The following is a 13,382-nucleotide window of genomic DNA, read 5'->3' as shown; positions in this document are numbered from 1 at the left end:
TCCACTCCCACATGGTGTCTGTGCTGCAAGGTACACAGTGTGATGGATACACTTGGCTGATGGTACTACACTACACATCATCAGGGTAAAGAGTTGTAGGGAGAACATTGGATACTTGTCCCATTTTGTTTCATCTATGTTAAAGTGATATACCACTTGTTTGAGTGGAGCTTTTTGTATTTCTTGACAGTGAGTATGTCTTTGTTATCATGGTTCTAGACAGTTGTCAAGAAGATACAACACTTTCTAAGCTTTAAGTTTACAGGAGATTGTGCCAATCATTACGTTTAAAGATGAAGAAGTTTTGTGAGTAGATTTGTGTGAGTGTGAAGGTGTGGTGAGTATTTATGTGTGGATGAAGGCTGTTTGTGAGTATGTGTGTGAACGAGTCTGTGCATGCAGGTTCATTAGGTAACTGTGTGTGTGTGTGTGTGTGTGTGTGTGTGTGTTTGTGAGAGAGAGAAAGAGAGAAAGAAAGAGAGAGAGAAAGAGAGAGAGAATTTGTTATGTAAATATTTTGTGTGAGCATGAGTGTGCAGTGATGATGTGTGTGAGCTTGTGCATGTAGTGATGCACTGAATATGTGTGTGTGCATGTGTGTAGCGATTTTTTTTAAAGCTTTTTCATCATACAATGAGGATTCAGGATTTCATAAACATAACTAAGATATAAGTGAAAGTGACGCTTGAATATAATTACTGTCAAGACAATATAAACTTTAGACACTTTTGACACAAACTCTACCAACCACAGCAACATATCAGTTTAAACTCGATAAACTTTCTGATTTATATCAGTTACAATGTCTCTCAAACATCATCAACACCAGCGACTTTGATGTGGTTTCTTGCCGAGCTTAATGAGCTTTGTGGTGACTCCACACAGACTATTAGTACACTTGGCTGGGCGTGTGATAGTCATATGGGCAGGGTTGTACACCAACTGTCAAGACTTGTCTGTGAGTCAGGCTCTCACTACGGACAATCAATCATAAGAAGATAACATAGGCATCAATGTCATATCAATATCGTTAGGCTCTTAGGTCCTCAAGGACAAATGCCATGTTGACATATTTCCATAATTAATGAAGAGATATGATAAAGCATGCATCATAAAACAAAAAAAGACATTTTGGAAAGATGTTCCGACTCAAGTTACTGAACAAAATATTTCCACAAGTATTGAAGAAATGTGTCAGGTGACTTGCGGTTTCTTTGAAAAACATGATTATTACATCAACCTCAAAGTAAATCGTTTTTAATTTTCAGTTTAAAAATACATGTTCAAAATCATTCAAACATGGAAGGATCCAACCAAAATACAAAGAGCCAAATTTCATTTTCTTTTGTCTGTTGCATTGTAAAACACAACTTCATGGACAGAAGCAGTCAAAACCTCCAGTAAAAATGACTCAAACTACAACATAATTGACTACTGAATGTGAAAACCACTGACAGCAGTCTATCATTTTTGTTTATCTTTCAGTAAAACTCTTTGTCAACAGGTACTTCCACTGCTGAAACATCGTTTGACTGCCAACAGTAATATCATAGACATAGTTTCCAGGTGAGCACTCAACACCCAAACATCACCTGCCACATCGGTGACTGCAAGGCTATATTCAAAGACTACTATTTCAGTTTTTATGGCTTCTTTATGAATCCAGGACGTTAACTAAGAATGCCAAACAGCACAAAAACCAACATGCACCTATGTATTTTATTGTAAACTAAAAAGAACAAAAGTTGGAACAAAGTCATCCATGTCTCAAAAGACAAAACAGTTTCTTTTCCAAGTCTTTTTTAATCACTCCAATTGGAAAACAACCAATGTTTGTACACTTTTCACATGACTGGTGGCAAGCTACGTTAACCACTAACCTTTCCGTCATATTCTACACTCCAGCTACAGATCTGCATGCATCATGAGCGATGGTGGGGGTGAGTCAGCAAGGGTTAACACTCTGGCATGTGAGACAGAGAATCACTACAATTTGTGATGTCATTTGACAGTAATGTCCTGTCTCTTTAGTCATAACCCCAAACAAACGAAAGGTCTTGTCAACATATGTGTTTGTTGAAGTAATACACTGCACATGGTGAAAACAACAAGGATCACTGAGGCTAGCCTCGGATGGTTTGCCATTCTAGTCATGTTGCTGGGATAGTTTAACAATTAGTCTCTAGAGTGAAACCTGTTTATTTAATCTTATTCCTTTTAATTATTTTAAACCTTTTCTTCTAATCTACATTATAAAACATACATCCTCATTTTCAGAAACTGAGGAAACCTAGACTGGCATAGAAGTGTAAAATATATTTAAAATTTTATGGTTTGCATGGGGACTGCAGTAAGTTTGGCATTGTATTTGCATTAAACAATTCCATATTTCCATGATAAATTTCTCCATATTTTAACAAAGTTACCATGCAAAGTTCATATCTACATGTACTTGCTGGCAGTGGTGTGTACCAAAGGTCATTTACGTTCAGCCTAGTTTGGCATTTTAAGTACAATATTTGTCACCTACAACAGAAAGTAAGTTCATCAGGTTTATTTATTGTTACTAGGTCATGGACAAAAAAGTGCAACAACACAATTTTTATTTTGGGCCTGTTAGTCAACATTCCAAATTAATGTGAAAAGGTAACTAGTCAGATCAGTGATAACATATAAGCACAACCCTCAACAGCCTGAAAGTTTACTAGCCCACATTCCTTTGACATTAGCCAAAGCTGGTCAGAGTCTGTCTCTATCCCAACAGGCAAACTGATGGTGTAAGTACATGCTTCTAACATGAGGCTGTGATTCACCTCATTGGAGGGTAAAAATAAAGCTGACTGGACAATGGTCAATCAACTTCACGTGGCCAGAGTTATAGTAACTGACTAATGTTTTCATGTCTTAGGAATTTTATGTCTCAAGGAAACACTTATCTCATAAAATTGCTTCTTTTGAGAGAAACATACATTTAATATTTGTTTTGCTGTGAAATTATTGTTTTTGAAAAACACTTTAACCTTTCCGCACTATATTGTCCAGACATTAAAACTGCTATTGTTTAACCCTTCTCTTTCAAATATATGTAACCTGTACTTGGTAACTTGATACAATAATGCCTAGCATTTGGTGAAGTACAGTACATTAAGAAGTTCCTGTAGGATTGCAAATATGCCAAATCTGAATAAAACATCTCAAATTTCCAGACTGGTATTGTCATGGTGAGAACCACTTTTTACCCAGCAGCGATACTGTCAAATATGTCAAACATGACGTCAATGGAGCTAACTGAATTAACAAACTTGCTATGTGATGCAATTCCCTGACATCTGGACGCCAAATGCACCTAATTTGCACCACAACAACTGCCTGGTGCATGCTTCATGCACAGGTGAAGGGGAAACAACCTTGACCCTCATAACATTGGGCCCGAACTGTCAATGTTTGACATCCCACAATCCACTGCTTCACTACTCAAGCACTTGAACCAATGTCAACATTCATGGTTTTTCAATTACACACTTTTTTCAAACTCAATACTTTGAGAATGGTTGAAAAGTAGAACCTGTGAATAATCTTCTATACACATTTAGATGACAATGCATTAGTTACCTTTTGCATCACCGTAAGGGAGACTCAAGGTCACATGACTAAGTTTGAGCAGCAGTACATGCATCATCCACTGTAAAGACAGACTGCTATGTCTCCGACATTCTCCCTCCAGATAAAGTATGCTTATCTCCACAGCTGTATTCATTCATGACGATGAAAGATTACCCACACCAAAATAGTAACACAAGGTATACATTTCTACCAAACTTATCTAACATTTTAAATACGAATAAAAAATGGTCCATTCATAACAGAAGATTTACTCTTAGTTGAGCATATCATTGGCTCCATGGTGAGAATGGCAGAAAGCCAGAGTGGTCTCAACTGCTTGTAGACAGCTTCCCCAGAAATACTTTCACATTGGCCAGTTTGGCTTCATGTTGCCTCCACCATATTCATAAGTCAACACTGTGCATGAGATATGTGTAGCAGCCCTATCAGGTGATCAGCTCTGTGGAGAAGCTCCTGCTTGTGGTAGTCTGTCCAGCAGGATGTGCAGTCTCAGATCCACAACACAGATATATACCCCAACTGGCGAATATCAACATTTATTACCCTTAAGATAAATTTGTCAAATTCTGATTGGTCAATAGCCAAAGCATACCAAACCATGTAGGCGGATTTGCCAGGGTGTATGAACCATACCCCCGTTAAATCTGTCACGTGACACACTACGGGTTGTACGAATGACCTTGATCTTAGATGGAATGTGGCTGCCAAACGGTTGATCGTTTTGAAATTATAGAGTTGGCGTATACAATTATGACTATAAACAGAGTAATAAAATTGTTGCCATAATTTCTTATTTGTTTGTGTCAATAATATATCCAAAAAATAAAATGTTTCTGTATTTCACTTGTCGTATAACAAAACCTCAAATTCAATCATTTATGTCATAAACTAAGCCATCCCGAGTTATCTCCCTTTATGACCATTCAGGAAAAATCATGGTGAAACGTTTTGCGTCTCATTCTGCCGATGATTGAATGTTGTTGTTTAAAGATGAGCTAAATGAAAAGATATTCAGGGTAATAAATTTGTCACACATTTTGAAAGGGTGTACAGGACTGTAAGACCCGGCTGCGCCCTCAGGAAACACGGAATTTACAAACTGTGTAACTAATAGTATTACTGCACACCATGCTGAGGTGGAATGTGAATTATCTTGGTTATCTTTTGATGTACATTTGATGTAATTAACCCTTACTTGTACACATGATATTATTTTGATATCATTTTCACAAAGGGCTTCCCTAACCATAAGCTCAAAGCCAAAACATGTCAAGTATAACTTCCAAAAGGCAATAATTTTATAAAAGCATGAAATGCCCTATGGTATATGTGAAGGAACAGATTTTCTACTAAAAAGGTTTGTGAAAAAAATCGAAAGTACCGGGTATGTATTCACAAACAATGCAATGAAGAAAAGGAAATGAACATTGAATTGCTTAAAAACAGGTTTGGATTGATCATATAGCTGAACAGTGAATATTTGCTTATGGTTAGTGCATGTGCTTGTTTACACATCCCCCACTCGAAAACTTCACTTAGCTCATAGCTACAGTATATGTACTCAGTAACATCACTCAGATCATAGCTACAGTATATGTACTCAGTAACATCACTCAGATCATAGCTACAGTATATGTACTCAGTAACATCACTCAGATCATAGCTACAGTATATGTACTCAGTAACATCACTCAGATCATAGCTACAGTATATGTAACATCACTCAGTAACAGTATATGTATCACATCACTCAGATCATAGCTACAGTATATGTACTCAGTAACATCACTCAGATCATAGCTACAGTATATGTACTCAGTAACATCACTCAGATCATAGCTACAGTATATGTACTCAGTAACATCACTCAGATCATAGCTACAGTATATGTACTCAGTAACATCACTCAGATCATAGCTACAGTATATGTACTCAGTAACATCACTTAGATCATAGCTACAGTATATGTACTCAGTAACATCACTCAGATCATAGCTACAGTATATGTACTCAGTAACATCACTCAGATCATAGCTACAGTATATGTACTCAGTAACATCACTCAGATCATAGCATCACAGATCATATGTACTCAGTAACATCACTCAGATCATAGCTACAGTATATGTACTCAGTAACATCAGTAACATCACTCAGATCATAGCTACAGTATATGTACTCAGTAACATCACTCAGATCATAGCTACAGTATATGTACTCAGTAACATCACTCAGATCATAGCTACAGTATATGTACTCAGTAACATCACTCAGATCATAGCTACAGTATATGTACTCAGTAACATCACTCAGATCATAGCTACAGTATATGTACTCAGTAACATCACTCAGAGTAACAGTATATACTCAGTAACATCACTTAGATCATAGCTACAGTATATGTACTCAGTAACATCACTCAGATCATAGCTACAGTATATGTACTCAGTAACATCACTCACCTCTTAGGTAGGGTACATATGTTTGCCATCACCTTCCTCAGCTGAAAGCTAGAGTTTATATGGTCGTATACTATTGCCAGTAACACATCACCTGGCTCATAGTGTGTACTCAGTATATCGTTCACCTACAGCACTTCACCTACTGTGGATAACAGATGATGACACAAGCAGCACTGCAGAGACTCACGATGCCACCTACTGTGGCAACTTGTACACAAGCAGCACTGCAGAAACCTCCTCTCAACAACATCTGCCTCTTCTCTACGTTCAAGCATTATGACAGCCCTGATCAAATGTTTCTAATTCTTAACAGAACAACAACAATGCTTATTGTTTGCAGTCCACATCATGGGTGATGTGAGTCATCATCCAAGGTGCTGAGGTGGCTGGAGATGGGAATCAGTGTGAAATGATGCAGGCCGGACTGCCTGGTCCACAGTGGCAGTGAGGCTGACCACTTGAACCACAGAAAATAGCAGTAACTGAAGTTAAAAGGGAACTTAACAGGTTGTATAGAGGACTGAGTGAGGTATTCGGAGAGAAAGGGGGATAGGTGAGTGTGCATGAGTGAGTGAGTGAGTGTTAATTTGTTGTGTAATGTTGCACTGAACAACAGTCAAGCTGATTCGAGTGAACAACATCATGAGCATCGATCTACGGAATTGGGATACAATGACGAGTGAGCGAGTGAGTGAGTGAGTGAGTGGGTAAGGGACAATCCACTCATTTCCCTGAACCTTGTGAAATGCTGTCAGTATACTGTAACCAGATGGCACCAACAATCTCCCTTGTGACAACAAGAGATGCCTCCAGGGTGATGTGGTCTGAACACTCAACAGGTAGGACCAAAAGGCCAAGGCTGGGAGGACCATCTTTAGCATCAACAAACATGGAAAATCAATGTGTAACTGGATGATTCACAACTGTGCACTGTGAGGCTACATCATCACTCCAGCTCATGTCCCTATCAATGAAACACCACCAGCACTGATGAACAGCCGGAATCAGGGATCCATAGCTTGCATGTGTGGCTATACACTTAGCAGGGAATTGAGTACACTTGTAGGTGAATGAATACTTATAAACAACAAACGGCAGTAAGGCCAGACAGATTTCTTGTTTTACACATTTTGAAGGTCAATATGCCAAGAAATGATGGAAGTTGAGTGAGGACAGCATGAATGAATCATAAGAAACATAGACCTAATCATATTAGTTCCCTATTGATCATTTGGCTGCAACAAGCATCATCAGCAACGAATCAATGAGATTTGTATTACACTGTTTCAGCTTCAGTTGCTCTTAGTAGAAGGAGACATCTGTAAACTTAATTGTTTATTATTATGGAAATGTATTAGTAATTCTCAGTAGTGAATGAGTGAGTGAGTAAGTGAGTGAGTGTTAGCGTGAGTGAGTGAGTGAGTGAGTTGATGGGTGTATGCCCTCAAAGGCATAAATAAGAATTAGTCTGCTTGCCTGAGACAAAAGGAATTGAAAAAGGGTGAAATATTTTCTGCCAAAAGCTGATTAATTACATAAATAACTTGTCTGAAATGAGCTGTGGAATAGTTCGATATGATTGATGTTTACCATTCCACTGTAGTTAGCAATAAATCAACCTTAACTTCGGTAAGGTGCCATCAGATATGGCTTGTGCGGCTCATCCCGCTATGGACATTCCTGATTCTGCTCTGGGTATATCTACACCAAAGGACATTCCTGATTCTGCTCTGGGAATATCCAGACCCAAGGACATTCCTGATTCTGCTCTGGGAATATCTACACCCAAGGACATGCCTGATTCTGCTCTGAGTATATCTAGATACAACAGCGGAAAACACCTCTGTTTTTGAGGCTTCGTATGAATAACATGTGAGGCGATTCGTTTGATGGCGGGTGAAAGCTCTGAACATCAACACTATCACTGTACCCTTGCCGAGAGTATTTTCACAGTTGTAAGAAGCGATTTTATTGAAGATTGGTTTCTAATGACACTTTTTCACCACAGTCTGCTATAAGGGTTGTGATTGGTTGAAATCATGCACGTGACTTAAGGCAGCCAATCATATTAAAGCACGGATACCGTCCTCGTTAACGAAAATTTATAGATTCAGACGGAAGTTTTGGGTAAAATCATGGTATTCTGAACGTGTTACACAAAAAATCACCACCTATACCTATATTATGGAACTTAGTGGATGTATCGTGCTAGGTTATGACCTGTGACAAAAATGCTTCATGCATATATTTTAGCATTAAACATCGTGTCCGAGCGCTAAGTTCGAGGTGACGAAAGCCGAGATGTCTCTTGAATTACACTACACGATCGCTCAATAAAGATGGAAATAGTAAGTTCTAATGTATGTTTGACAACTTTTATGACTACTGTTGTTGATTTTATTCTTCAGTTTATTCAATTTGTTTAATTATTTCCTCGAAACATTGTTACTTTGATGTTTGACAACTTTGATATGGACCCGTTGCCAAAGCATTTGTCCGAGAAAGCATGTATGATTAGTGAATATGTATGCATCCACAGGACGCACATGTAAAATATGTGTGTCCTTTCAAATTTGTATGCATATATTACGCAGGACGTGCAGGGTAGATTTATCCCTGCATGCCTGATTCTGCTCGGGGTATATCTACACCCAAGGACATGCCTGATTCTGCTCTGGGTATATCTACACCCAAGGACAAGCCTGATTCTGCTCTGGGTAAATCTACACCCAAAGACATGCCTGATTCTGCTCTGGGTATATCTACACCCAAGGACATGCCTGATTCTGCTCTGGGTATATCTACACCCAAGGACATGCCTGATTCTGTTCTGTATCTACAACCAAGGACATGCCTGATTCTGCTCTGGGTATATCTACACCCAAGGACATGCCTGATTCTGTTCTGTATCTACAACCAAGGACATGCCTGATTCTGCTCTGGGTATATCTACACCCAAGGACAAGCCTGATTCTGCTCTTGGTATATCTACACCCAAGGACATGTCTGATTCTGCTCTGGGTATATCTACAACCAAGGACATGCCTGATTCTGCTCTGGGTATATCTACACCCAAGGATATGCCTGATTCTGCTCTGGGTATATCTACACCCAAGGACATGCCTGATTCTGCTCTGGGTATATCTACACCCAAGGACATGCCTGATTCTGTTCTGTATCTACAACCAAGGACATGCCTGATTCTGCTCTGGGTATATCTACACCCAAGGACATGCCTGATTCTGCTCTGGGTATATCTACACCCAAGGACATGCCTGATTCTGCTCTGGGTATATCTACACCCAAGGACATGCCTGATTCTGCTCTGGGTATATCTACACCCAAGGACATGCCTGATTCTGCTCTGGGTATATCTACACCCAAGGACATGCCTGATTCTGCTCTGGGTATATCTACACCCAAGGACATGCCTGATTCTGCTCTGGGTATATCTACACCCAAGGACATGCCTGATGCTGCTCTGGGTATATGTACACCCAAGGACATGCCTGATTCTGCACTGGGTATATCTACACCCAAGGACAAGCATTATTCTGCTCTGGGTATATTTACACCCAAGGACAAGCATTATTCTGCTTGGGGTATATCAACACCCAAGGACAAGCATTTTTCTGCTCTGGGTATATTTACACCCAAGGACAAGCATTATTCTGCTTGGGGTATATCTACACCCAAGGACATGCCTGATCCTGCTCTGAGTATATCTACACCTAAGGACATGCCTGATTCTGTTCTTGGAATATCTACACCCATAGGACTTGTAATTACTGTCTCATGAACTGTTATTGCAACAAATACATTACAATGTCTCATAAAATCAGGACTCGTAAATGTAAAAAGTCATGAACAGGATCATGTAGTTTGTGTTGTTCAAGGAACATAAAACTAACTAGGTCTCAGGTAGAGTAAGTCAGCCTATTTATAGCTCGTCTATTTGTCAATATTGATCAAATCATGAATCATACTGTAGTGGGAAAATTCCTGGCCAGCGGTGTCTTGCACATTGGTAATGTGGTTGTGCAACATGGGGAAATACAGTAACACAGTCACTGCCATCATTGGACCAACATACAACTGAACATTCACCAAGTACAGCAGTATTGACGAACAACAACAAAGAAATTCACAGCGGAGCGTATCTAAATTAGTCATTGCTGGATACAGGAGTCAGAGAGATTTGTAGGGTCTTGTTAGTCACTTAATCGTCCACGATAAATGTTGCATTGTTGGTTTCTTTTTCTGTGGCAAATAAACAGATTGAAAACCACCTTTCCTTTCGATAATACATTGGCAATCCATGTTTCTCCATGATAAAGTGTATATATTACCTAGTATTTAGACAATTAGCATAACATTTACTACAAAACCATTTTAAGACCACTTGATCCTTTCATTTTGCTGAAATAACCATCATGCCATGACAGAGAGACTATAGTAATATGTATGAATTGGGTGGAAGTCAATACTATTTTGAGTAGCATATTTTCACCCACTCAATTAGTGTGAACCTTGGAAAAACAGAAAAAGGACCTCTCTACTAACCAACATTCATTCATTTCCACCACGGGTCAGAATACCCTTGGCATCTACCAGGGTCCCGTCCCGTAAAGCGGTCGTAGCGCTACGACATTCGTAAGCCTATGATATACTATACAATTACGACAGGTCGTAACATTACAAAGACATTGTGTGAGCAGACAAAGCCCACATATGGATCTAAGCTGAGATTGGGTGCTATGTCTTACCATGTCCTGCTGAAGACGCCGCTTGACCAGCTTGGAGCAGCATACATTTACACTCTGTTGGATGTGGCTGGTGTTGAACTCCAGGAAAGACCGACTGTCGATCACCAGTACCTTCAATAATAAAAAACCACATCAAACATTGTTACCCACATGTATAGAAGTTCCCAGCATCTAGGTATACACTGAGACAAATTTGGTGTGATATACAAACACACAAAGGCTAACTAGTTTGTACCAGAACTACACTCGCTAAAGCATTCTATATTCCAGACTTTCGTTGGATTCCATTTTAATATATTCTCTCTGGTCTGGGAGAAAGAGTAACATCACTGCTCTGGATCCAGTGTTCAGAGAGCATGGACTTCTTCATCTGTTACAGTATGGAACAGTGTTAAGGTTGATGTAAGGACATAGTGCTGAACTCTTGGACCTGAGCTGCTCAAGAACAGCATGGTGGAAGTGTCACATGTAGCTTTGCTAAATGACAAGGCCAGTGATGCAGGACAGGAATACCTTTATTATCAGTTTCTAAGGTTGCCAGTTTTTCATAAGGGACACATATGCTTATTATCTATATAATCTAGAACATGTGACTAATAATAGTTTCCTTAGAGACATGTAGAAGTCTATTCCATACAAAACTCCAGGACAAAGCATAAGTTGAATCTGTGGTGAATACATGTAGCCTGACAACTGCATGCACTCAACATCTCCAGCTCTGAGCCGATGACCAACTACCAAACTACGTTACCTGCGTCTGCTTTCCAATGTTTGTCACATCAATAAACAGATGTTAATACTGACATTCTAAATATTTCCACCCTAAGGACTTCTGCCAACAGGCACAAAAAGAACATTATTTGTTTTCACCTTCATATCAATTTCTCTGTTGTATTTCAAAAGTCCCTGACTGAAAATTAATTACATTTCAACACAACAAATCAAACCTGAAGGCCATGAATCAACTGTTGACAGCACCAGCATGAATCGCAATGCCGGCAACGGATAGAACTGGTGCCAAGTCAGTGACTGCAGTGGTGGCATATATCTCCAGGTATATCCCCCCTATTGTGTCTCTGGCACTGCACTGATTACAGGTGTAACTACAGGTTACCATCCTTTATTATCTTACATAAGTACATATGCGTTCAAGAGCACTATGAAAGAACATACGTCATCAAAGCACGGAAAGGATGAATCAGGTGTATATTTGCAAAAGTAAATTATGTTTACACGTGTTTTAACAGTGTTTTAGTCATAGCATGTGCCAGTATGAAAACATCAGACATTGATCAGATTATTTGCATATTTCTATTTGTAAAGGGTTCAGTGTAACATGTACAGTAAGAAGAGACAACATCAAGTTGATGGCTTGCGAAATGCACAAGTTTTACTTTATACTTGTACATAGTGAGTGAATGAGAGAGTTTGGTTTTACATCGCTTTTAATATTCCAGCGTGATGAGCGAATTCTGTAACTAGTAGGCTACCCTTACATGTACATGTACATAGACATACAGGTACAGTGACGTGTAAAAAAAATTGCAACAATCACATTTGCAAAAACCAAATCACCCATTTTAACAAACCAGTTTTCACGGGACATGATCTTTTGTTAGCTACACTGGCGAACTGGTTCAGCAGAAACTCAGCAAAGTATGTTGATGTTATTGATACAAATTTGTAGCCAAATCATTAGGAAACGAGCCCTGGATCTTTCAGGATGGAAATGCCCCAGTGCACAGGACTTGCTGCCCACTGCCTTGAAATCTACAAACAGCATGGTGTCCGCCCGGGAAAGCCACATTTGAAAAATACCAATTGCCGCCAAAGCCACATTTCAAGTACAAACCCCGTCCCGCGAATCACCGCGAAAGCCACATGGAGTAAGGGAATCAATACCTTGTTTTTTCAAATAAGCGTCACCCATTGATCACAATGGATTAAAATTATTTCAGTGACTTGTCCTTTGTTTGTTTAGTTAACATATGATGGGCGGCTTCTTTATTCTCACTGAAGTTTTTAGTTAACATATGATAGCATATGTTCTGAGATAAAATGATACATGCTAATCGGTCATTCTATGGAAAAGGGCAATTTCAGCTTTTGCTCTTAAAAACAACAACTTTATTAGTATATATTTTTATGTCTTCATGTAAACTACTTTGGTTTGTATGATTGGTATATCGTATCAACAGAGAAGTTTGGACAAGAATTTTGCTTAAAAACAGCTATGAAATGGAAAGAGTTAGGCGACACATATGTGTCTGTTTATAAGTATATTTGTGCAATAATTGGTCATTCTTTTAAATTTGTTTTTATATATATATTTTTTTAGGTTCTTAAGAGGCATTTAAAAGTTAGTGTTCAAGTAAAACACAAATATTATGTGTGACAACTCCTTCTTTATTGTATATCACAACATTTCTGGTCTATTCCCTGCCCCTTCGTCAGGTGATACATGTATCTTGTTTGTTACAGTTCACCTGACAAGGGGCAGGGAATAGACCAGAAACGTTGTGATATACAA

At 38.9% G+C, this 13,382-nt stretch overlaps 1 protein-coding gene across 4 annotated transcripts in view; it reads right to left on the bottom strand.

The window, feature by feature from the left end:
- Positions 1–13,382, bottom strand: part of LOC124288283 (dual specificity protein phosphatase 16-like) — a 66,134-nt gene that overhangs the window by 13,931 nt on the left and 38,821 nt on the right. For all 4 annotated transcript variants that reach the window (XM_046724797.1, XM_046724800.1, XM_046724796.1 and 1 more), the window contains exon 3: positions 10,853–10,963. In XM_046724797.1, coding sequence (XP_046580753.1) covers positions 10,853–10,963 — 111 coding nt within the window. The remainder of the gene's footprint in view (positions 1–10,852; positions 10,964–13,382) is intronic.

Source organism: Haliotis rubra, unplaced genomic scaffold, assembly GCF_003918875.1.
Source record: "Haliotis rubra isolate DU_JTF1 unplaced genomic scaffold, ASM391887v1 Scf414, whole genome shotgun sequence".
NCBI classification, from domain to species: Eukaryota; Metazoa; Mollusca; class Gastropoda; order Lepetellida; family Haliotidae; genus Haliotis; species Haliotis rubra.
The sequence above is the reverse complement of the archived record's forward strand: the minus strand, read 5'-3'. Positions and strand labels throughout refer to the sequence as shown.